The sequence below is a fragment of the Cetorhinus maximus genome, chromosome 5 (assembly GCF_964194155.1).
Source record: "Cetorhinus maximus chromosome 5, sCetMax3.hap1.1, whole genome shotgun sequence".
Classification (NCBI taxonomy): Eukaryota; Metazoa; Chordata; class Chondrichthyes; order Lamniformes; family Cetorhinidae; genus Cetorhinus; species Cetorhinus maximus.
Genome location: NC_135883.1, coordinates 73,588,330 through 73,614,555, shown reverse-complemented (window position 1 = coordinate 73,614,555; position 26,226 = coordinate 73,588,330). Strand labels below are relative to the sequence as shown.

Below are 26,226 nucleotides of genomic sequence, written 5' to 3'. Positions count from 1 at the left end.
GCCTTAAACATAAAACAGTCATGATATTATCCTCGTCATTTGGTTTTACCATTGGCAGTCCCAGCAGAAATTCCATTCACATCTGATTTTGATGCACTCACATGTGTAAAGATAAATAAATATAATCATGTAAATATTCAGTATCCATTGTAACATTCTACCCAGCTTTCCTTAGTATACTGTGGGCTGACAAGTGCCATTCAAATGGTAAATCTATCATGTTTTAGTTTTAGACATTTTCCTGATACTTTAATAACACTGCCCAACTAAGCAGAAGCCAAGGCTCTATTAATGAAAAGAGGCTTCAGTTAGAAAATTTGCCTTTGGAAGTAACAGGTTTCAAATGGTGTTGCCTCTATTGCTGGCAGTACTCCCATGTAAAGCTATTATGGCTGATTTCATGATCCAGTGATTCTAGTAGGAAGTGGGCCTTGCAGAGAAGGCATCACGGGAAATTGTGGACATGCAGCTTGTGACTTCCTTTATGCATATAACAGATGGAAAATCACAGTCTTATAAACCCTGCAAGCACCACCACTGCTGGAAATACCAGATTATGGAATTACCCCAGTACTTTGCTAAACTTGCAGTGTTGCTCAACTACATGTTATACCTTAAAGTATACAGCAAAAATCTATTCTGAAGCACAAATGTTTACAAGACTTTGTACTTTCATGAAGTGGAGACCAGAATCCCATTTTGCACATTCTTCATTAAAATCATAATAACGTCTGTCCTATACAGCTGATTTCTACCAATGACAAACCTAAGAACTAGTGGATCCAAAGATGAAGTCAATTCTGGTTGTAAATGAAGACAAAAAAAAAAACTTCCCAAAAGAATCATAATTGATAATTTATTGATCGATATGAAAACTTTAAACTATGGATGGAATTGTCCCTGAATTGCACGAAGTGTGGTAGTGGGCATGAAAAATGATATTTTTCTCGCCGGCCACAAGGACAGGTTTTTGCAATGTATTGTCCCATTCCTGGTGCATCCCACCTCATTAATTATGCATTCACAGGGAACATGTGGGTTTTCCCGCCACGCCGTGATCTCAGTGCTTCCTCACTCCAGGTGCCATATTTAAAGCGCACCAGAGCACAGCCTCCTTCATGTCTACAGATCAGGACTGCTCCAGTCAACAGATGGCCCTGAAAGACAGGAAGGCCCCCAGATTTAGAAATGTCTCATTGGAGCGATTTTTGGACGCTGTTGAGGCCCGCCTGTGGCGATGGTGAGGTCGGTGGCAAAAGCATCCAGGTGAGGATCCTGCACCAGATCAACCCTCTCTCAACGCAACTGTGAATGCACTCTCTCTCCTGCTTTTGACCCTGCTGCCATGCACTTAGTGCCTCTACTTTGATTCACAGGGAGCTCTGCCAAGTGACCAATGCCCTCAGCCAGCCAGTCCCTCAGCTCCTTCCACATCCTCACCTCCAGCCTAGAAAACACCTCCTCCATTGAAGAGCTGGAAATAAGCAGCCTGGAAGACCCATCACAGAGCTTACCCACACCCTGCACCAGCACAGAGACACACCTTGGTGGGACCTACATCTACAGCAGGCTCAGGTTCACAATGTAGTGGTCACCACACGGACACGTGCCCGCAGCAGGAGGTGGGAGGTTCAGCCGAGCTCCCCAACACGCGGAGGACTGTTGGGGAAGAAGCATCTGTGAAGTCCAAGTCAGATGACGAGCATCTGGATTCGACCTTCCAAATCATCGTGGAGAGTCAGCGGAAGGCGGTGGAACATCACGCAGATCTTTTGGAACCCTCAACAGAGTGGCATGCGAGTCGGAGGAGTCTGTACGCCTGCTCTCTGATGAAGTAGTGCCCACACATGTGCACATGGAGGCTGACGCCATGGAGACCCTGGTTCAGCAGACCGTGGCAATGCGTGCAGACCTGCACTCCATCGCAGGAGCCATGGGTGAGTTCCTGCAGTGGCAATGCAAGAGGAAAATGGGGCACTTCAACATCCCTCCAGGTGGTCCTTCCCCTCAAGGAGTCAGACCGAGGCCCTCGGGCACCCAAAGGGAGGAGGAGCAGCAGCTGGACATCCCTGGGTAATCCACTCAGGAATCTCAGAGGCTGTCCTCTCCCTCTGAGTCCCCTTTGCCTGTGACCCCCTCAACCTCGTCATCTGTCACTGTACTGGGAGCAGCCGGCCCACAGGAGGACAGCCAAAGCAAGCCGGGGCCCCCAAGGCCTCAGCTCTCCAGAGGATGCACCCCAAACCATTGCACAGGCTGCCTCCATGCCTGCTGCGGATGTCAGGGCTGCACCTAGAAGTGGTAGGCCTAGAAAAGTTAAGCAATTTGTTTCACAAGTGGTTGCACAGGTGAACATATTTTGTCACCTTATAACCTGAAAATATATTCACTTCTACTGAATAATATGTAATGTTATCCTTCAGCTTCATTTACAGGCTTCATGAGTGCTCGCCGAATTCTCCCCCACACCCTCACTAGCAGTTCAGCTGCATTTAGCTGGACCAAGAGTGAATCTGGAGGGAAAATTGTGTGTGTGGCAGGGCCTTTTGGAGCCTCGTGCAAGCACTCTCCCATGCACACTGAGCCTTCCTTCATCATACTCACCTCACTGTCCTGAGCATTTTGAATGCTGCCTGCTGGGGTTGGCTTTCAGTTGTCCATCTGAGCTGACCTGCATCTCCGCCCACCCACTGATCACACTCCCATGCAGCACCTGTGCCTGTCCAACACGAACTCAGTTCACTTTCGATTTGCACAACATGATAGTCATTAAGCTTTTGATAAGTTCGCCTGTCCTTTCCCCTCCCCCAGTTGCCCATGACCTTTCCCCCATCACATTCGACCCCCTTGGCATCACCTTCACCCTCCCCAGCATTACCCTACAGCCTGAACCTTTCTCCTTCACGAATGTCCAGATGAATGTACACGTTCCCCACCTTCCTGAAAATCCCACCCCCATCCACATTGACCTTCCCGACCTCCTCCTTCCTACACCCAGGGTCCGTGTTTGCCTCCGTGTCCCCACCAACCACCCTCACCATTCCTTCTACCAATACTGATGCGCCCTCACCCTCCCACCCTACCGGCTCCTTCTTTCCCCTGGCATACTCATCATTCTATCCTACCATGCTCACCCTGAGTTTGCTCCACAGGATACTCACATTGTCTCCAAAAATCCCTCTGTTGCACATTGACCTGAACATTCCACCCTGCCCCCAAGCACTGTCCTCCCCTTTACAACTCCCCCACTCTGTTCACCCACTTACACCTTCCTCTCCTCCTTACACCTTCCCCTCCCACAACTTCACCCCCCAACACCTTTGCTCCCCCTCCCAACCTTACCCCCCCCGACACCTTTACCCCACCCCCACCTCATCCACCACCCGTCCCTAATACCTTCGGCCCCCTCCCAACCCCACCACCCCCAACCTCAACCCCTCCCAGTACACCTTCCTCTCTCACTCACACCTAGACCTATCTCTCCGCTCCCCCCAAAAGCCCCTTCACCACTCGTCCGTATCTGCCCATGGCGAAGTCCCTGGAAGATGGTGCGAGCCCAAGGCGAAGTCCCTGAAGTTCTAAAGCAGCTCTGAAGCATCAGCAAAGTGCATGAAGATCCGAAGCTTCAGCAAAGTTGAAGCTGCTGGGTGGCTTCAAGAGCTGCTTCGCGGCAGAGCCATGTGCATGTGGATCCACCCAGCGTGTGATGCACGTGTTCCCCCAGGATCCGGTAGCTGTAGGCCTTAGGCATCTTCTTCTCCTTGGATGCCTGAGTAAGGCCCTAAAGGTAAGTCCCGACTTTTGCACATTGCGATGATCCAGGCATGTTCTGGATCGTCACGTTTCCCCGCCAGCGTAACAGTAAATTGGGCATTGCGGGACAGTTCCAGTGGGTCTTACCTTGCATCCCATTAGTGGGATGCAAATCGGGTTCAACCAGCCTCCAGCAGGATTCGCACGGACACCATCGGATGATTCCACTGTGATTTGAAGCTGGAGCGAAACCGATTTCTGCCCATCCCACCGAATTCTAACCCCACCCCCCCGCCTGCCATGATGCCTGCCACAAACAGGAGCAGAAAATTCTGCTTTATATATTTGTGGACAGCTATTTTTAAAATAACTTTATTTGGATTTTACTTATCCCATACCAACTATTGATCTGTCCACGTCTATGGCAAGTGATTGGTATGGTAAGACAATTACTACTTGTACCATGACTTAATATCCCAGTATCAAAGTTTTGCATAAAGCATCTAGAAGCACTGAAAGATTTCTGAATGGAGAACAAAAGGAAACATAAAAGTTGTTTGAAGGCTTTCATGGTGAAAGCAGTAACATTGAGGAAGACAAATTTATGGTTACACCAATGAAAGTTTTCCTCTGAAAAGAACAGTTTTAAAGCAAAAATGGGGAACCAGTGGCGAAATGGTGATGTTGCTGGACTAGTAATCCAGAGGGCTAGGCTAATGCACTGTGGACATGGGTTCAAATCCCAACAAGGCAACTGGTGGAATTTAAATTAAATTGATCAATCTGTGTTTAATCCATGAGGTGCTGTGGTGATCTTGAAACCATTGTCAATTGTTGTTAGAGAAGGAAATCTGCCATCCTTACCTGGTCTGGCCTACATGTAACTGCAGACCCACAGCAATGTGGTTGACTCTTAACTGCCCTCTGAAATGGCCTAGCAACCCACTCAGTTGCATCAAACTGTTACAAAGTCGAAAAGGAATTAAAGCGGACGGACCACCCGGCATCGACTCAGCAGCGGAAATGACAACGAGAAACCCAGCCCTGTCAATCGGCAAAGTCCCCCCTTACTAACATGTGGGGGGTTGTCTGAAAACTGGGAGAGCTGTCCCATAGACTAGTCAAACAACAGCCTGACATTGTCTATAAGGTATGATTGTGTGAGTATGACCATGCCTCAGACACCACTATCTCCATCCCTGGATATGTCCTGTCCCATCAACATGACCAACCAAGCAGAGGTGGTGGCACTGTGGTGTATAGTCGGGTGGAAGTTGCCCTGGGAGCCCTCAACATCGACTCTGGGTCCCATGAAGTCTCATGGCATCAGGTCAGGCATGGGCAAGGAAACCTGGTGCTGGTTACCGCCCACTGTCCGCCCTTGGCTGATGAATCAGTTCTCCTCCATGTTGAGCACTACTTGGAGGAAGCACTGAGGGTGGCAAGGGCACAAAATGCACTCTGGGTGGGGGACTTCAAAATGCATCACCAAGAGTGGCTCAGTAGCACCACTATTGACCAAGCTGGTCAAATCCTACAGAGCATTGCTGCTAGACTGGGTCTGTGGCAGTTGGTGAGAGAACCACCAAGAGGGAAAAGCCTACTTTACCTCATCTTCACCAATCTACCTGCCACAAGTACCATGATAGATCTATCTGTCCATCACAATATTGGTAGGAGTGACCACCGCACAGTCCTTATGGAGATGAAGACCCATCTTCACATTGAGGATACCCTCCATTGTGTTGTGTGGCACTACCGCCGTGCTAAATGGGATAAATTTCAAACAGGTCTAGTATCCATGAGGTGCTGTGGGCCATCAGCAGCAGCAGAATTGTACTCGAACACAGTCTGTAATCTCATGGCCTGGCATATCCCCCACTCTACCATTACCATCAAGCCAGGGGATCAGCCCTGGTTCAATGAAGAGTGCAGGAGGGCATGACAGGAGCAGCACCAGGCATATCTAAAAGTTAGGTGTTAACCTGGTGAAGTTATAAACACAGGACTACTTGTGTGCCAAACAGTATAAGCAGCAAGTGATAGAGCTAAGTTATCCCACAACCAATGGATCAGATTTAAGCTCTGCAGTCCTGCCACTTCCAGTCATAAATGGTGGTGGACAATTAATCAATTCACTGGAGGAGAAGACTCCACAAATATCTCCACCCTCAATAATGGGACAATTGCAGCCATCTTCAGCCAAAAGTGCTGAGTGGATGATCCATCTCAGCTTCCTCTGGAGGTCCCCAGCATCACAGATGCCAGTCTTCAGCCAATTTGATTTACTCCATGTGATATCAAGGAATGGTTGAAGACACTGGATAATGCAAGGGCTATGGACCCTGACAATTTTCCAGCAATAGTACTGAAGACTTGTGCTCCAGAACTAACCACGCCCCTAGCCAAGCTGTTCCAGTACAGCTACAACACTGGCATCTACCAGGCAATGTGGAAAAGTACCCAGGTATGTACTGTCCACATAAAGCAGGACAAATTCAACCCCGCCAATCACCGTCCCACCCATCTACTTTTGATCATCAGCAAAGTGATGGAAAATGTTGACAACAGTGCTATCAAACGGCACTTGCTTAGTAATAACCTGTTCATTGACGCTCAGTTTGGGTTCCGCCAGGGCCACTTAGCTCCTGACTTCATTACAGCCTTGGTTCAAACATGGACAAAAGAGCTGAACTCCTGAAGTGAGGTGAAAGTGACTGCCCTTGACATGAAGGCAGCATTTGACCGAGTGTGGCAACAACGAGCGCAAGCAAAACTGGAGTCAATGGGAATCGGTGGAATACTCTCCACTGGTTGCAGTCATACCTGGCACAAAGGAAGATGGTTGCGGTTGTTGAAGGTCAATCATCTCAGTCCTGGGACATCACTGCAGGAGTTCCTCAGCGCTAGTGTCCTAGGCCCAACCATCTTCAACTGTTTCATTAATGACTTCCCTCCATCATAAGGTCAGAAGTGGGGATGTTTGCTGTTGATTGCACAATGTTCACCACCATTTGCGACTGCTCAGATACTGAAGCAGTCCATGTCCAAATACAGCAAGACCTGGACAATATTCAGGCTTGGGGTTATAAGTTGGAAGTAACATTCATGCCACACAAGTGCCAGGCAATGACCATCTCCAACAAGAGAGAATCTAACCATCTCCCCTTGACATTCAATGGCATTACCATAGCTGAATCCCCACTATTAACACCCAGGGGTTTACCATTGACCAGAAACTGAACTGGACCTGCCATTTAAATACTGTGGCTACAAGAGCAGGTCAGAGGCTGGGAATTCTGTGGTGAGTAACTCACCTCCTGGCTCCCTGAAGTCTGTCTACCATTTACAAGGCACAAGTCAGGAATTTGATGGGATACCCTCCACTTGCCTGGATGAGTGCCACTCCAACAACACTCAAGAAGCTTAACACCATCCAGGACAAAGCAATCTGCTTGACTGGCACCCAATCCACCACAATAAACATTCACTCCCTCCATCACTGATGCACAGTGGCAGCAGTGTGACATCTACAAGATGCACCATAGCAACTCACCAAGTTTCCTTTGACGCACCTTCCACACTGCAACCTCTACCACCAAAAAGCACAGGGGCAGCAGATGCATGGGAACACCAACACCCGCACATTCCCCTCCAAGCCAATCACCATCCTGAATTGGAACTATATCACCGTTCTTTCACTGTTGCCTGATCAAAATCCTGGGACTCCATTCCTAACATCACTGTGGTGTTTCTACACAGGGACTGCAGTGATTCAAAAAGGCAGCAGACCACCACCTTCTCCAGGGCAATTAGGGATGGGTAATAAGTGTTGGCCTAGCCAGCGATGCTCACATCCCAGGATCGAATAGAAAAAAAATTACATAGTGCAATGGGAAATTTGTCTTCTCAAAAGGAAACCTCTGGAAACATGTTTGTTTTGGTGGGTTCTGCTGATGTATGCATAGAAAAATATAGAGAAAAAGTAAAAAGGAGGCACAGGGAAGAAGTTGAAATGGCTCCCATGAATTTCCTTTCTTTACAGAATGTAGTTCTGTTCGTATTATATTATTACTTATTTTTTAATGTCATTCTGCATCTCAGTATTTTTGATTATTGTTTTTCCTCCCTGACTTTGCTTATCTTCTTTATTTTATTGTCCTTTATTGCTTCTCATGTTCTCCTCTTCCTCTTCTGTTGTTTAACTTAATTTGTTTATCCTGCAGTAAACAGTGCGGATGATTGTAATGGACTTCAAGAGGACATAGCAAGGCTTGTGGAATGGGTGGACATGTGACGAATGAAATTCAATAAAGAAAGGTATGAGGGGATATATTTTGGTAGGAAGAATGAGGAGACACAATAAAAGCTAAACGATAGAATTTTAAAAGAAGTGAAAAAACTGAGACATCTGGGGGACCTTGCACACAAATCTTTGAAAATGACAGGGCAGGTTAACAAGACAGTTACTAAAGCATATGGAATCTTGGGCTTTATAAATAGAAGCATAGAGAACAAAAGTTGTACTAAATCTATATAAAATACTAATTTGGCCACAGCTGGAATATCCTGGCCAATTCTGGGCACCACACTTAAGGAAAGACATGAAGGCTTTGGAGCGGGTACAGAAAAGTTTTATTTGAAGGATCCCAGGGATGAAGTATTAAGGTTATGTGGATAGACTGGAGAAGATGGGATTGTTCTCTTTAATGTAGAGAATGCTAAGAGGAGATTTGATAAAGATATTTAAGATCATGAAACGTTTAGATAGAGTAAGTAAAGTGAAGCTGTTTCCAATGACTGAAGGGTTGATAACCAGATTTAAGATTCAGAGTTCAGATGATTGGCTAAAGAACCTAAGGAGCCATGAGAAAAATACTTTTAAGCAACGAGTGGTTAACGTTTGGAATGCATTGCCTGATTAGCATAGTGCAAGCAGATTTAATACAACCTTTCAAAAGGAAATTGGATAAATACTTGAAGGAGAAAAACTATCACAAAAATATAGAGAAACAGTGGGGAAGTTGGGCTGACTGGATTGCTGTTTGAAATAGACAGTACAGACTCAATGGGCTGAATAGCCTCCTTCTGTGCTGTACTATTCTCTGCTTCTATAAAAGGATGTTTTACTATGTTTATTCTAAAGTTTAGAATTTAGAATGTGAACAAACAAGACAAGAATATTTTTGGTTATTTAACAGTCAAGCGCTGGGGGCCATCACACCATTTCAAAACATGTTTAAGATACATACTGCAACAAATATAAACATTATTTACATTCCAATTATACTTTCTAAATAAGATTAATAGCTCCTTTGAGCATAGCTTGTGAAAATGATCATAAAAATATTATGCAAATTAGTTTGTCTTGGATACCTGCTCTGAGGTGTGATGTCACTTAACTCTAAGTGAGAATGATTGGAAAACAATAAGATGGCTTTTTTCCATTAAACATGTGAAGTGAATATTCCTTTTATATTACTGAGGAATTGGATGTTTCAGAAAGTATCAGATTGGTTGCCGTTTCAGTAGTTATACAGAAGTTGGCAAAACTGTAATTATTTTGTATGTTCAGATATATTGTGATGAGCTAAAAAGGAAAGGTGTCAACACTTACATCATATTTTTAAAAGATGATTATGATTGGTGTGTAACAAGGAGGCATAGGGCTCTGTTGCCTTACCAAAACTGCCATTATTTGCTTGTTAATCTTAACAATGAGTGCCAGCAAGCTAGTCAATGTGGAGACCATCACTGGCAATCCTGATCCTATACTCATACAGAATCCACACACAAACTCCAAGCAATGGACACTGACTCACAATTAGGGTTAACCAATCTTCAATTGTTTAATCAAAGGGCAAGAGAACGAATTATGACACTCTGATATTGTGGTAGCCAAGATCAGATAACTGAGTACAGATTGGGGATCCTGGTCGTAAGCTTCAAATATGGAGATGTTACCACCAAACCTTTGGAAGTTTCAACATTGTAATTCAAGAATTCTTTTGCTGACTATTGTTCATCAGCATTGGTGAATACTCAAGCACTATTCACAGTTATATCAGACAGTTTCTAGTCAGGTCATTTTGACACACTATTTGGCACACACCTTGGATACAAAAGTGAATTGAACTTGACCAGAATATCTCAGCTAAAATGAGGTCCAGCACAATCATTGATTTGGAAATGGTTAAAGATGAGCAATTTATTCATTAAATCTCCCACCTGAAAACACTGACACTAAGATGGGACAGGAACATAACTTACTAAAAGAGTTCAATGGAATAGTTGGCTTAAATCCCGAAACAATTGCACATAATCAAACTTTAATTTAACAGCTTTTGTGATTTTAAAAGATAAACCCCTATGTTAATCCAAAGGATTTATGGCATTCTGAATGAAACATCCAGGAATCCTCTCGTGGTTGAGGTACCTATTCATTATAGATCTGACATGACAAATTCTTTTACGAACTTCAACTCATCTAATCAAACAAAAATACGGTAATTATCTGTCAGTGCAAATCAGTAATGAACACAGGAAGGTAGCACTTACTTCTTGGTTCTCTAGGTCCATCCACTGTAACCTTTATAGCTCTGTGATAGGTGGCCACTTGGGGTGGGTTTGTGAATACTGTGATTGTCAATGTAAAACTTTTACCTGAAAAATATAGTAAAATTTATTTTTACTTAGTATATGACCATTATGCCCAAGCTTCCAATGAACAATTATTTCTATTTTGCAGCATTATGATGGTGCAGTCTTAAATAACTGAAAGCACATACACTGGTCATTGCAACCTCGATGCGAGTGTTTACAAAAGCGGCCTCTGTCTGAAACATGGGGCAGGATCTTCTGGTTGGCGAGCGTGGGCGGGGCGGGGCCCTCCCACCGACACCCCTCCCGCCGACACCCCTCCCGCCGACACGTAAAAGGACGCGGGATGATGTCAGGTGGAACTCCCGACGTCACCCTGCGTCATTTCCATTTTCAGGTCGGCGGGGGTGCAGCCGAGTCAGCTGCATGCCCCCTGACCTGTCAACGGCATATTGAGGACATTGAAAAAGTAATTAAGGTCGTTAATGGACCTGCCCATCCAACCGGCGGGCTTCGGGAAAAGCATGAAACCTCATCCACGGGTGGGATGAAGTTTCATGAAGGTATTTGAATCTTTAAGAAAGGTTTCAATAATACATATGGACAGTGTCACATGAGGGAACATGGCAGGGAAAAGTTTTAAATGATGTTTAATAAAAGTTTTAAATCAGAGCTGATCTCCCTGAGGCAGCACTTACCACCAGGGAAATGAATGCACTCTATCACGTGCATGTGCGAAAGAACACTCTCCCGGCTGAGGGAACCCCCCCCCACCCCCACCCGCACTGGGAGCACATAGCGCTTCCTGGCGGACGTCACACTGGACGGGCCATAATTGGCCCGCCCACGTAAAATGGCGGCGCACCCCCAATCGAGGGCGCCGATCGGAGGCGCGCCCATCTGCACCCACTCCCGCACTCCCACCACCCCCCCCCCCAACACCCAATGGGGGGAAAATTTTTCCCAAGAAATTTTGGGCTGGATTTTACAAGGTTCCACAGTCTCTGCTGCCACATCCCAGTGAAAAGGTTGGTGGGGGGAGCAGTGTTAATTGCTTCAAGGGGAGACTTCTACCCTATTTCGGTAGGAAGTCTGCCTTAAAGAGCTGCCAGCCAATCAGATGGCTGCCAGCTCTGTAGTCCCAGCTGTGCCAGCCGGGAGTGGTGGGCACTGCCGGGGCTACAGGAAGTCCCAACACACTGAGGAGCCTAGGTAAGTCCAGGGTCAGGGGTCGTGATGAGGGAAGTGAGGGGGGAGGGGTATGGGGGGAGGGGTGGAAGAGGCTTAACTGAGGGGATAACCTTGAAGGAAGGGGGTGCCGTCAATGTGTCCAGGGGACCCCCTAAAGGAGGTTCACCCCAATTTTCCTGACACCAGCCTGCACAGCTAAAGCTGCTGGGCTTCCCATATGGCATGGGCCTCCCCTGCCATGGGTAAAATACTGACGGGGGTGGGATGAGGCCCTTAAGTGGCCATCAATAGGTTCAATGGCAGGTGGGTCACCTGATGCCTCCCCTGCCCATGCTGCAAAATTTCAGAGAGGTTGAGGACGGGTGGATAGGCCGATGGGAAGGCCACCCACTGGATTTTTCATGTTCCCCCACCAGCACCTTCAAAGCACCAGCAGGGGTTTGTGAAATCCAGCCCTTTAACACCAAGATCTTTATATCAATGTTGATGAATGTCTTAAATTTCTGTCTTGGAAGTTTTTGTTTCTTGCAGAGTATATTATAATACAAATATTGTTGAGACCAACAATTATTTTGTAACTCTTAAAATTAAAATATAGATGCTATAAATTAACTTTTGTTTATTTAGTAAAATCTACACTATATCCTGTAGCACAAGCCTGTGCCATACATTGTTTTTATATTTATCTATCTGTTCTTGTACATCAATATGAGATTTAACAATGTGATGGTGTATCATGGCACTGACCATAACACTTGTTTACTTGGAAGTGTGTCAAATTGTTTTTAAGACATTGCCCATGTGAAGAGGTTTTATCGAAGAGTGGTGATCATGAGGAAATACATTGGCTTTTTTGCTCTTTCTGCTGGAATGAAGAAATGTGCACGGAGGTGAAAACATTAATCCTCATGTATCTAAGGAAGTATTTCTGCTTTCAGTATATCTAGCTACTGTCAGGTTGTTTCCCATAGTCTTATTTAATAATATTATAATGATTCTACATTTCTTTATTTCTGGCAAGAAACTAAGTGCCAAACATTTTTGCTACTTGAGAATACAAAGGCTCACTACTTGACACATTAAAATTTTCCTAACAAAACCCATCAGTCTGAACACGGACATCTTATTCCCATGGTCTCAAGTGTTACTGGTCCATCTGAATCAAGTGAATGTTCTTGTCATTGCTACTGCATGACTTGATAAAGCTGTTATGCAACTCAAACCCGGAACTAGGCCCAGTGTGTGAAGTGAAATTTTTTAACACCCTTCCTAGCCCAGTCTAGCAGTGCTCCATTCCATCCATGGGAAAAAGTACACACATATTTATTTACATTCTTTACGTAAGTCACCTTAGACTTTTGTAGCTTCATTTCTTTCTATCGATAAAAGTAGTGTCCCTATTATCATTTTAAATCAATTAATTGGTATTTGAAATCAGTTATGTACCTACATAATGTTAAAAACAAAAAACTACTGTGGATGCTGGAAATCCAAGGAGAGACCAAACGTAAACTGGGCAACCGCTTTGCAGAACACCTGCGGTCTGTCCGCAAGAAAGACCCAAACCTCCCTGTCGCTTGCCATTTTAACACTCCACCCTGCTCTCTTGCCCATATGTCTATCCTTGGCTTGCTGCATTGTTCCAGTGAAGCCCAATGCAAACTGGAGGAACAGCACCTCATCTTCCGACTAGGCACTTTACAGCCTTCTGGACTGAATATTGAATTCAACAACTTTAGATCTTGAACTCCCTCCTCCATCCCCATGCCCTTTCCGTTTCTTCCCCCTCCCTTTTGTTTTTTCCAATAATTTATATAGATTTTTCTTTTCCCACCTATTTCCATTATTTTTAAATCTATACCTTTAATGCCCTGTCAGTCTTTCCACCCCACCCCCACTAGAGCTGTACCTTGAGTGTGCTGCCATCCATTCTTAATTAGCACATTCGTTTAGATAATATCACCACCTTCAACACCTCTTTGTTCCTTTGTCTGTGACATCTTTTGATTATCTGCTCCTATCACTGCTTGCTTGTCCCTACAACCACCCCAATTTCTCTCCCCCCACCCCCCCCACCTTAAACCAGCTTATATTTCACCCGTCTCCTAATATTACTCAGTTCTGTTGAAGGGTCATGAGGACTCAAAACGTCAACTCTTTTCTTCTCTGCCGATGCTGCCAGACCTGCTGAGTTTTTCCACATAATGTTAATGATGGTTTTGAGAATATAAAAAGCTGCACTTAAATCAGAAGCTTCAACGTCAGTCCAACCTTTTCAAAAGCCAAGTAATTTTTGGGGGGGAAGCTATGGGTGTTGAAACAATTTATGGCACCCCAAACAAGAGAAAACTGGTCAAATCTATGATGCTACTCAGTTCTTCTTTCTTGAGTGCTGTGCAGGGTAGCATTGGAAAGAGGGTGCTTGCTTTCCTGCAGAGGAAGGGCAATTAAAATTCCCTACTGGTTTTGGATAACTTTTGCTTTATAACAGTAACTTAAGAGTGACAATTGCTGTGCAATAGCAGGAGGCTATATAACCTGCCCACTTAGTTGCTGTGGCCTGGGGAAAGACCTGAAAGGAAAGAAACAAACAACTAACATGGCCATGAGTGTTCTTCAATGGAAGGTTAAAGTTCATTAAAAAAAAATTACTATAAAAAACTAGATGAGCTGAATTGCTCCAGTTGATATGTGCAAAATCTTAACTGTTCTTTGTGAATGCATTTAGAATCAGAAAACTCCTTCCCACAATGGAGTATATTTTTGCGTGTCTACTAATTTTAGCAAAATAAGAATGAGTAAAATGTGGTTTCACACTTGCATCTAAAGAAGTTATATTTAGAGCACCCTTATCACATATTCAGGTGTCTCAAAGTGTTTCAAACCTAGTGAATTACTTTTTGAAGTGTAGCCTATGTTGCTATATAGACAGAGAATGATAACTTATTCTGCATTTGTTGATTTTTCATTTGATGAAAAAGTGCTTTATTTTTATTTGCAAGGATGATGGTACAGGACCCTGTAGCATTTTTGTTACTTTTTTTTTAGTATTTTTAATACATTGTATGTTTGTAAACCAATGAACATTTGGCAAATATTTTCCATGAAACTTGTGTCCTGTCAAAAAAACTGTTGATGACAATGTAAGAATAAATAATTCAGATTTTGTACTTAATAGCACCAGATAGCTGAATCAGTAGAGATACAAATGTAATAATTACTGTCAAGCACAACAGCTTGCACTTGGCACAAAGTGTTGACCTTACCATATGTGACATTACCAACAATAATTACTTGCATCGAGATCTCAAAACTGCCTTAATGATTTAATGATTCCATTAGGGATAGATTGTTTAAGATATATAGGAGCGAAGGATTTTAAAATTAATTAGAATTCAAATCCATAATTGGTTTATAAACAGGGATTGATGGTGGAGCTCTAAGCAAGTTTTAAATTAATGTATTAACTCAGTCTGTACTGACTGTTCCATTCACTCACTGCTGCAGTGCCTATGTTAAAGGAACAAGCCTTTGAAATGAACAAGTTCAGTGTTTGAGAATTCTACAAGCAAAGTACCAAGTTGGCTTTGACTTCAAACCCAGTAACAAAATTTGCAGGATAACTTACTTTTAGCTGATTGATATACATGTAATTTGGTTTTAATTTTGCAATTTAGCAAATGGTTAATATAAGGCTGCTTCAAACTTAGCAAGTCGTTTATGTTAATTAAAATTATGGAGATTTTTAAGGACATGAAAAACTCTTTCATAATTCTTCATTTGGTCACGTGTTGTTTCTTATTTTTCTTCTAAACTATCCAGGCTATTTTCACAATCTCTTCAATGTGGAGCCAAATTACGAACTTGGGATGTTTTCGACATTAAAGTCACTATATAATTGCAAAGATTAGATACCAAAGTATTATATTTTAATTATTTGTAACACTTATCCAAAATTCTACTTGTAACTAGTTGAAAGTGAGTTGTTTTAACTAATGTTAGTTCAAGGTCACAGGTTGATTCCCTTACTGATAATAATTCTTTCTGCTGCTCATTATACATTGCATTCTTCACAGATCTGTTAACATGGAAACAGGGAACTGTTCTTACATGTACACACATACACACACACACACAAAATAATGCCAAATATGTAATATGAAAAAATATTCTATAATAAAGACAATCATGTGTGGTATAATCATAGATATTGGTAAATGTTATAGGTTTATTTAATATGTGTGAAAAACTTATAATTCAACAACAAATTGCATTTATATAGCTTCTGATTTAGAAAAATGCCCCAAAGGACTTGACAGATGCACAATCAGCCAAAGAGGAGAAAATTAGTATCAGTGACTAAAAACTTAGTCAAAGATGTAAGTTTAAGGAGGGTCTAAAAGAGGACAGGGAGGCAGAGGAGAGTATAGGTACTAACCGGCTCATATTTGCTACTGGAGGGACAAAGTAGGGGCATAAGGTCAGATTTGGAGGGACACAAAGTTCTGAGGAGATGGGTATGGGACTGGAGGAATTTACTGAGATAGGTTGAGGCAAGGCAATGAGAGGATTTAAGCTTTGAGGGTACGATTGCCAATGTAGCTCAGCAAGGCAATTTTGTCTGCTTACATTACAGTGAAGCCCCTTGAGATGTTTTACTCCATTAAAGATGCTACACAAATGCATGTTGCGGTTGGACAGAGTGAGCAGCATGGGATAACATATGTGCAGTAGAGTTTTGTATGAGAAGAGAGTTATGGAGGGTGGAGGTAGGGAGGCTGACCAGGAGCATTTGAACTGTTGTGACTGGAGAGGATGAAGGCATAGGTCAGGGTTTTAACAATAGATTTGCTGAGGCAGGAGGGGGGGGCGGGGGGGAGGTGGTGGTGGAGGGTGGCAGAAGTGAGGGGGCTGTGGGCAGAGACTAGTGATATAACAGTGGTGGAAATAGATGGTCCGTGTGATGAACAGGATATGGGGTCAGAAATTCAGCTTGGGAAATTCAGGATGAATAGAAAATAGGAGAAAGTAAAATGTTACGGAAACAGCCCTGACTTTTCCCCTCACCATCCGTCTGTAAACAGAAAGATGTTTTGGTTTGCTTCCGCCTTTATAAGCGGTGCCGTATTTCCCAACCCCTCGGTTTCAGTACAATCCAATTTCTATTAATAACCCCATGGCAAATTTGTGATAGAATGAACTCAGAGGGTTAGTTTATTTGCACACCCAAATGCAGGAGGGTAGCAATGTTGCCTTCTTTTCACTCAAACAATAAAAAAAGGGGGGTAGAGAAAGATAGGTTTACATGGCAAAGACCACAGAGAAAATAATTATTGTTTCACGTGTTTCCTGAATCCAGAATCAAAGTATAATGATGTATTCCTTCACAGGGATCAGTAGGCTGAATTGATGCTGGATAATTCACTTTTCCAGTAGAGATGACTTCATGATGAGATAGGCATGCAGAGATGAATCAGTCTTATGGACAATGGTACATAGGTTCCAGTCAAAACAATGTTGATGGTGCCAGGCATTCAAACCTGGACAGAGCCCCTTTTCTGACTGCTATTACTTTGTTGATGGAAAGATGGCAGACTGAGCTTTGCAGCTTTATAAGGCAATATTATTATAATTCCATTCTCCACTTTGGTTTTGACAAAGGATGTGGATCCCTTTGTCTGGGACCCTAAGATTGTTAATGTTCCAACCATTAAGTCTTGAATGGGAGATTGCAGGGTCCTTTGTCCTAGCAGACAAATGGGCTCCAATTGGCCAGGCCTGGCTTATGAAATGTAGATGGCCTTTGTATAATTCCTTTTGAATTTTTGATCATTAGCATCTCTTCAGAGATGACGAGGCGCAAATTTCTGCGGTACTGCCCTGGTAGCTCCTTTGTTTAAGGTCATGGACAGACATAGCTTCTGCCATTTTAAAAGGTCATTGCCCAGTTTTAAAACTACTAGAAATTACCTATGAGAATATTTATATATTGTATGCACACACAAATCTTTTTTTTTGTAACAGGGCTAAGACCTCACACTCTACGGACTGAATTTTCAGCTTGGTGGGTGGGTGCGATTGACGGGCCTGGGAGTGGTCGGGAAACAGACCGCCAACTGTGATCGGCCCCCGACCGCAATTTCACGCTGGCTGGCCGAGTGCGTGCTGAAAAGCTCAGCGCTGCCAGGGTGGGGGCAGGAAGAGGGTGGGCAAGCGCTGAGAGAAAGCTCCCTGAAGGCAGAAAGTTGCCTCAGGGAGCTACAGACCCGAAAACCATGAAATAAAGTTTTGAAAATCAGGAAAAAATGTCCAAGCATCACAATCAGGCACCTGAACATAGAGATGATAAAAATGCTGTCCGCAGATTTTTATTTTTATTTTATTTAATAACGGAAACCTCATCCCGCCCTTGGATAAGGTTTGATGAAAAATGCAAAGTTCGCCTGGCAATTCGCCCATCCGCCAACCATAAGGTTGGATGGACCACGAAGAATTGGAGACAATTGCGCCATTAGTAGGCTTAATTGCCCCCTTAATTGTCAATGGGTGCAGTTCTGACTTTTGCACACGCCCACCGAGCAAAATATCACGCAGTTTTACACCTGATCGTGTCGGGCGCGTGCCTGCCCACAAGGTGTAAAATTCTGCCCTATATTTTAATAGAAATGTATATATATTTTATAAAAATATAGAGTGTGAGGTCTTAGCCCCATTACAAAAGAAAATACTTGCATTTATATAGCATCTTTCATGACTTCAAGACATCCCAAAGCGCTTTACAGCCAATTAAGTACTTTTGAAGTGTAGACATTTTTGTAATGTAGGGAAACACAGCCAACCCAGCTTATGCACAGTGAGCTCCCATAATCAGCAATGTGAGAATGATCAGATAATCTGTTCCTGTGATTTTGATTGAGGAATAAATATTGGTCAGGAGCGGAGGGATAACTGCCCTGCTCTTCCTCAAAATAGTGACTGGGAATCTTTTACTTCAACCTGAAAGGGCAGTTGAGGCCTTGGTTTAACATTCCATCTGCTCCTTCAGTACAATGCTGGATTGTCAGTTTAGATTTTTATGCTCAAATCCTGGACTGAGACTTGAACCCACAATCTTCTGACTTGGAGGCAAGAGGGCTACACACTGAATCACAGCTGAGTATGAGGTTGTGAACACTCTGCTTCAACTAGAGACAGTAACACTGGAAGGGGATAGCCCCAGAGTACAGTGTTTGTAGGGCCAAAGACAATGGACAATAATTAATTGCCCCGAGGGAGGTGGGGGCTCACCCAATGGTCAGAGAACTGGCAGGGAACACTCGTCAGTTCCACTGGAGAGGCCCAATGGAATTAAGTGCCGTTAAGTGGTCACTGGGATTCAAGACCCCAAGGGCAAAAGTTCCAACCGCTGAGAGCTTCTGGCCAATCAAAAGCCAGTAGCTCAATACTGCAAGCAGCACCACATAGGGCACAGTGGCTGCTGCTGGTAATGCACCCAAGGATCACCAAGGGACCCCAGGGTAAAGCTAATGAGATGGGATAGGGATTGTGGGATGGGGGTTGCAGAAGTGGGGGAAGGGGTTGTAGGCAAGGGTAGGGGTGGCTTTCAGTGGCCAACCCCCTGCCCAATGCCAGGTTCCTTAATCAGGCACCCAGTGCCTGATAATGAGGAGCCCCCATCCAGAAGGCCACTGGCAAACCCAACAAGGTTTGTTGGGTGGCCTTCAGGCAGTGTGGGAAAGCCATGTGGCTCCCATTTAATTCCTGAGCCACCACTAAATTGCGGTGAGCTCAGGGATAATTGATGTTAATATTAATGAGTCTAACTGACATCTCAGTGCCGGCAGCCGGGAATTCCACATCAGCCCCTTCTGCCCTCTCACTGAATCGGGGAAGTTTCGCCACCGCTGGAGACTGATATGGGCCTTCTCCCATGATTAAGTGGGCCTAGCTGCCATGGTTCCTGATTAAATCCAGCACAGGCTGCAGTTTTGTTAATGTCAATGTTAAACTGGAGGAAATTGCAATTCATCCAGGACTGGATGCCAGGCAAACAGTTTGACAAGATAGAGGCAGTGGAGGGATTGAGAGAGGTAGTGGCGAGGTAGAGTTTACTGTCATTAGTGTACACATGGAAGGTGACTCCATGCATTTAAATTATATTGCTGAGGGGCTGCATAAAGTTGAGTAACAGGAGGAGCCTAGGATAGACCCATGGAAGAACTGTAGAGATAAAGGTGTAGGAGTGAGAAGTGAAGCTATCACTGGAGATGCTCAGGCTACATTTGATTGGTAAGTGTGGAACCAGTCAAAGGCAGTCCCAAGGAGCTGGAAAATGGAGGAGACACATTGGAAGAGCATGGCGTGGTTGATTATATATCAACGGTTGCAGAGAGGTTGAGGAGGACGAGGATGGATAAAGCACCACAGCACCACAGTCAGTTATAGAGAATGTTTTTTGGGACATTGGCTCAGTGCTGAGCCAGTGGCTGGAACATGATTGGAGAGATTCAAACATGGAGTTGCGCAAAAGTTAGGCAAGGAATTAAAAGGTAACATCATGTTCAAGGACTCTGTACAGGAAGAGAAGGTTGAAGCTGGACTGATCATTTGCAGGTAGAGGAATCAAAAGTGGGTTTTAGAGGAGGGCAATGATGACAAGAGTTTGGAAATGAAGGGAGGCAAAAAAGGGTGGTTAGTAGAGGCCAAGGGAGCAGGGATCATGGACAAAATGAGCATTACGAGGGAATTAGGAAGGATAGGAGAGAAATTCAAGGAGGACACAGGATCAGGGAAAAGGCAGGGGAGAACTTGACGGAGGTTTAATTTGGTGGCAAAAGGGTCAAGCAACAGAGACAACTGAATGAATGCTCTCAATCTTAGTGACAAAGAGGTGTTTGCACTTTTTGGAGATAAGAGTGGATAAGGAAGGGGGGAGTGGTTTAAGGATATGATTGATAGTGGAAAAAAGAAACCAAGGGTTATCTTTGCTTTTGAGATAATTGCAGAGTAATACTAATTGTGATAGTGGAGAGAGAAGCCTGAAAGTACCTGATGGGTCTGGAATGATCTGGTAATGGATGAATAATCCAGCTGTACACCAGCTATAGTAATGTATTCATCCCTTTAACTTGAGGGAATAAAGATGGTGTCCATACCTGTGGCAACGACTAGAGCTTGAATTTTTGTAAAGGTGGAGAGGGTTTCCAGTGCAGCCAAAATGGCACTAGAGATCTGATTCTGGAAGTTCTGCCCTTGAACCCGGCGTCCACATTTTCATCAGTGGGGGAACTGGGGCAGGTTGTAATTTGCACATCTTTGGTTCATGGAAACAGCTGCACGTGTGAAAGTGCAGCTGCTTTCAAACAACTCCAATTTTCATTAGTGGGGTGTCCAAAACACGATTTATGGGCTTTACGCTTTTCAGAAGGCCTAAAGCTGCTGGAGTTATTTGGAGATGTAAGGTAACCTTTTGGAGTGGTAGGGTACCCTTTTTATAGGTCCAGGGACACCTTTGGGGGAGGTCAGGTGCCCTTTGGGAGAGGTCAGGTTCCCTCTTGGATTGTTAAAATTAGACATGGATGTGCGTAACAAAGTGGATAAATTCATTGGAACTGTCAACTTAATTGAAGCTGTCAAGCTGTTCATGGCATTTAAATCTCTTGGCCTTTAAATGTTTAAAAAAGAAACATTCTGCAGTTTAAAAATCAGTGCTTGCTATTTCACTTAGTTTGTCAACATAAACCTGAGGGTTGTCATTATAGGATTTGTGCTGCATGACTGATTTCATTAGCTATCATTATCACAGTGGTGTGCCTGTCAGTTCACAATTTGATTGACAGCTGCAAGTGATTATAAAGTCTTTGATGTGGGGCTATGAATGCAAATGCTTGTTTTTATTATCATTTGAGTAAATGAATGAAATGTTTCTTTTTATAGTGAATTAAGCACTAAAATGAAATGTTTGTTTTTATAAGGGATTATGGAGTTGAAGGGATGTAAATGTAGTGAATTGTTTTTTATGATTGAGAGTATTTTTTTAAAAAAATAATAAAGTCTGCAATAGACAACTTTATTTCAACTCAGCACGGATCCAAAGGTCTGCTCATGGTTAATACTGGGTGAATTGGCATGGAGGGTGTCAGAGCAAATGGTGGGTTGGGGCATGAGTTGGCATGAATTGGCACTAAGTTGGGTACAGGGGCATAGATTGGCATGGAAGTTATGAGGGACCATGGGGGATGAGTGGGGGCATGATGTGACATGAGTTGGCATGGATGGGGCTTAAGGAGTGTGTGGAGTGGTGAGGGGATGAGAGGCTCGAGGGCTGGTGCGCAGTTTTATTTTTACAGCTGGGACAAAGTCCCGGATGACCAAAGCAGGCCTTTTACATAGCCCGCCTCTGCACTCGGCAGCCCTGTGGCTGCCTCCGCACTGTTTCTGGTGGTGGTGGGCCAGACTCCAGCATGCACCCACCCCCCCCACCCCTCTCCCACCGGAACCAAACGTGGAGCATGAAGAGCACTTTTTCTCCCCCAAGTTGGATTTGTGGAGTCTGGAATTTTCCTGACTGGGCTCCTGGCTCAGGAGGAAAAGTTCAGGCCTCGGAGAAAGTAAATGTTTTGCTGGGGACAAGGACATCAAAGTTGGAGGGGAGGGAATGGTTGAGCACATCAATAACAGCACAAATATTGTGGCACGTCGTGGGGGTAGTGGCTCGATAGCTAGCAACTTGAAGAACAATTGCAAGTGACTTTGGGAAGAGTTTTTTTCAGATGCAGATGCAAAAGGTGGTTTGAAGTGGGTTCTGGTATGTGGATGGTGAAGCACACAAGGAAGTATTTGCCAATGTGTTGTCTCTGATGAGACATTTGCTAAGATGGCAAGGTTGTGTGAATGATTGTGAATATGTGATAGAGTTTTTATGAAGGGAGAGAAACTTGTGGGTGGTGTTGTGCCCATGACTCTGTTCCCCTTGTCCTTCTAGATGATAGAGGTTGCAGGTTTGGAAAGTGCTGTTGAAGGAGGCTTGATAAGTTGCTGCAGTGCATCTTGTAAATGTTGCCGCTGTGCGTTGGTGGTGAATGGGGTGCCAATCAAGCGGGCTGCTTTGTCCTGGATGGTGTTGAGCTTCTTGAGTGTGTTGGAACTGCAGTCACCCAGGAAAGTGGGCAGTATTCGATCATACTCCTGGCTTGTGCCTTGCAGATTGGCAACTGACTTTGGGAAGTCAGGAGGTGAGTTACAAAATTCCCAACCTCTGACCTGCTCTTGTAACCAAAGTAGTTTCGTGGCTGATCCAGTTAAGTTTCTGGTCAATGGTCAATGGTTATCCCCAAGATGTTGATAGTGGGGAATTCAATTATGGGAATTCTGTTGAATGTCAAGGGGTGATGGTTAGATTCTCTCTTGTTGGAGACGGTCATTGCCTGGCACTTGTGTGGCGCAAATGTAACTTGGCACTTATCAGCCCAAGCCTAAATGTTGTCCAGGTCTTGCTGCATATGGACACAGACTGCTTCATTATCTGAGGAGCCGCTAATGGTACTGAACATTGTGCAATCATCAGCGAACATCCCCACTTTGGATATTATGGCAGAAGGAAAGTCATTGATGAAGCAGCATAAATGGATGGGCCTAGGACACTACCCTGAGGAACTCCTGCAGTGATGTTCTGGGGCTGAGACAATTGTCCACCAACAACCACAACCACTTTCCTTTGTGCAAGATATGACTCCAACCAGTGGAGAGTTTTCCCCAATTCCCATTGACTTCAATTTTGCTGGGGCTCCTCGATGTCACACTCAGTCAAATGTTGCCTTGATGTCAAGGGCAGTAACTATCACCTCACCTTTGGAGTTAAGCTCTTTTTTCCATGTTTGGACCAAGGTTGTAATGAGGTCAGGAACTGAGTGGTCCTGTCGAAAACCAAATTGAGCATTGGTGAACAGGTTGTAATTGCTGCTTTATAGCATTGTAGATGTCATCGTCCATCATTTTGCTGATGACCAAGAGTCGACTGATGGGGTGGTAGTTGGCCAGACTGCATTAGTTCTGCTTTATGTGCACAGGATATTCCTGGGCAATTTTCCACATAGCCGGGTAGATGCCAATGTTGTAGCTGTACTGGAACAGCTTGGCTAAGAGTGCAGCTAGTTCTGGAGCACAAATCTTCAGTATTAGTGCCGGGATTTTGTCAGGCCCAAAGCTTTTGCAGCATACAATGCCTTCGGCCATTTTTTTGATATCACATGGAGTGAATCGAATTGGCTGAAGACTGGCATCTGTGATGATGGGGCCCTCTGGAGGAGGCCAAGATGGAACATCCACTCAGCACTTCTGGCTGAAGATTGTAGCAAATGCTTCAGCCTTGTCTTTTGCAGTGATGTGCTGGGCTCCCCCATCATTGACGATATTTGTGGAGCCTCCTCCTGTTAGCTATTTAATTGTCCCTCACCATTCAGGACTGGATATGACAGGATGGCAGAGTTTTTATTTGATCCATTGGTTGCGAGTTTGCTTACTGTGCCTGTTGCATGCTAGCCCTGCTGTTTAATATACAAGTAGCCCTGTGTTGTGGCTTCATCAGGTTGGCATCTCATTTTTAGGTATGTCTGGTGCATGCTCTCCTGCACTCCTCATTGTACCAGGGTTGTTCTGCTAACTTGATAGTAATGATTGAGTGAGGATTATGCTGGGCCATGAAGTTATAGATTTTGGTTGAATACAATTCTCTGTTGGCCCACAGTGCCTCATGTATGTCCAGTTCTGAGCTGCTAGGTCTGTTCTGAATCTATCCTATTTAGAACAGTGGTAGAGCCACACAACACAATGGAGGGTATCCTCAGTGTGAAAATGGGACATCATCTCCATAAGGACTGTGCAGTGGCACTTGAACCAATACTGTCATGGACAAATATATCGGTGACAGGTAGATTGGTATGGGTGCAACATACTTGGGGATGATGATGGAGGTGTTTGCTAATCGGCTGTAAGGCATGATTCCATGAGTATGAATATGTCAGGCTGTTGCTTGACTATTCTATAGGACAATTCTCCCAATTTTGGATTAGTCCCTGATGATCATAAGGAGGACTTTGCAGGGCCAAATGGGCATGGCGTGCAGTTGTCATTTCTGGTGCCTAGGTCGACACTGGTGGTTTGTCCGGTTTTATTCCTTTTTAACTTTCTGTAATGGGCTGATACAACTGAGTGGCTTGCTAAGCCATTGAAGAGGAATGTTTAGAGTGAGCCACATCGTGTGGATCTGGAGTCACATGTAGGCCAGATCAGCTATGGATGGCAGATTTCCTTCCCTAAAAGGGATTAGTGAACCAGATGGGTTTTATTGCAACAATCCAATAGTTTCATGGCCATCATTACTGAGACTAGCTTTTTAAAAAAATCCCAGGATAATTAATTAAATTTAAATTCCAACAGCTCCCGTGGTGGGATTTGAATCCAGATCATTTGCCTAGATCAACTAGTTGCCTAGATAACTAATCCAGGAACATTACTATGACACCGCCCTCCAAGGGGGGAGTCATGGGTCACATTCCTTTTTCAATCTAACAACCAATACAAAACAGATTAATTGATTATTCATTCACTTGCTGTATGTGGGACTTTGCTGTGTGCAACCACCTACTTGGCAATTAATTAGTTTAAAAGCATTTTGGGACATCGGGTGATAAGCCACTATCCAATTGGAAATTCTTTAGCTCAAAAACTAAAGGACCGAGGCAAGAATACCTATGTATCATATATATATATCTTCCTTCTTTCTTATATTGGTCACCATATCGGCTTTACATTAAACTGACAAAGTTCACCTGGGACATTAATGCATTTAACCTTTTAGTTAATTTCACCTCAGAGGCAAACAATAATTATTCATAATATGCTTCACATATTTAATTAATATCTAAGTTTTGTAGTATACCTTTTTCTATTTTGACGAGCTAGATGTTGAATATTTAAATTATCCATATCATTTAAAACCAGGCGATAGCATTCCTCCAAACATAGTCTTGAAATTTAAAAATTTCTATGAAGATCAATTTTTTTTCTGTGTAACTGCCTTACTCATTGGAACTAAATGAATATCTGTTAACCATCTGAATAATTGAAAATGTCCCTTACTGAGTACTATACAGTGGCTGTACAATTTGAAAAATGCTGGAGGGGTATCAGAAAAAGGAATGGATTGTATGAACAAAACTTCTGTACCTTTCGAATACACATATGTAATAAGTTAGATATGCAATTGTTAGTCATTTCCAATAGCAGTTAGTGCAGTAATGTTTCAAGACAGGAAAAGGTGGGTGTTGTAAAGTGAGTCAATAAAACAGTCATCACTTTGCATCAACACAGGACTTTGCATAAATCAGAGAATGAATCAGAACAGAATGTTTCAAGCTCTATTACTGACTGTGTGCTTGGTCGACACTAATGTCGATATGTTCTTTAAAAGTCTATCATTCTGTAATTGAAAGCTTTCAACTTGCCTTTCTGTCAACTTGTTCTTTCTGTTGTTTAAACATTTTGGCTTGATGAGTAAGTTACATGAACTTCCTTAAAATTTTCAGTTTTCAAATATGCACACATGACTGTCGACCATGAGCTCATGTCCTTTGTCCACTGTTTAGGCTCGTCTTTATGTGTTGGATCTTTTTACTTGTACGG

General features: G+C 43.7%; 1 protein-coding gene across 5 annotated transcripts in view; it reads right to left on the bottom strand.

Annotated features, from left to right (window-relative positions):
- Positions 1-26,226, bottom strand: part of runx2a (RUNX family transcription factor 2a) — a 159,810-nt gene that overhangs the window by 98,657 nt on the left and 34,927 nt on the right. For all 5 annotated transcript variants that reach the window (XM_078542013.1, XM_078542015.1, XM_078542016.1 and 2 more), the window contains one exon: positions 10,312-10,416. In XM_078542013.1, the coding sequence (XP_078398139.1) occupies positions 10,312-10,416 (105 nt within the window). The remainder of the gene's footprint in view (positions 1-10,311; positions 10,417-26,226) is intronic.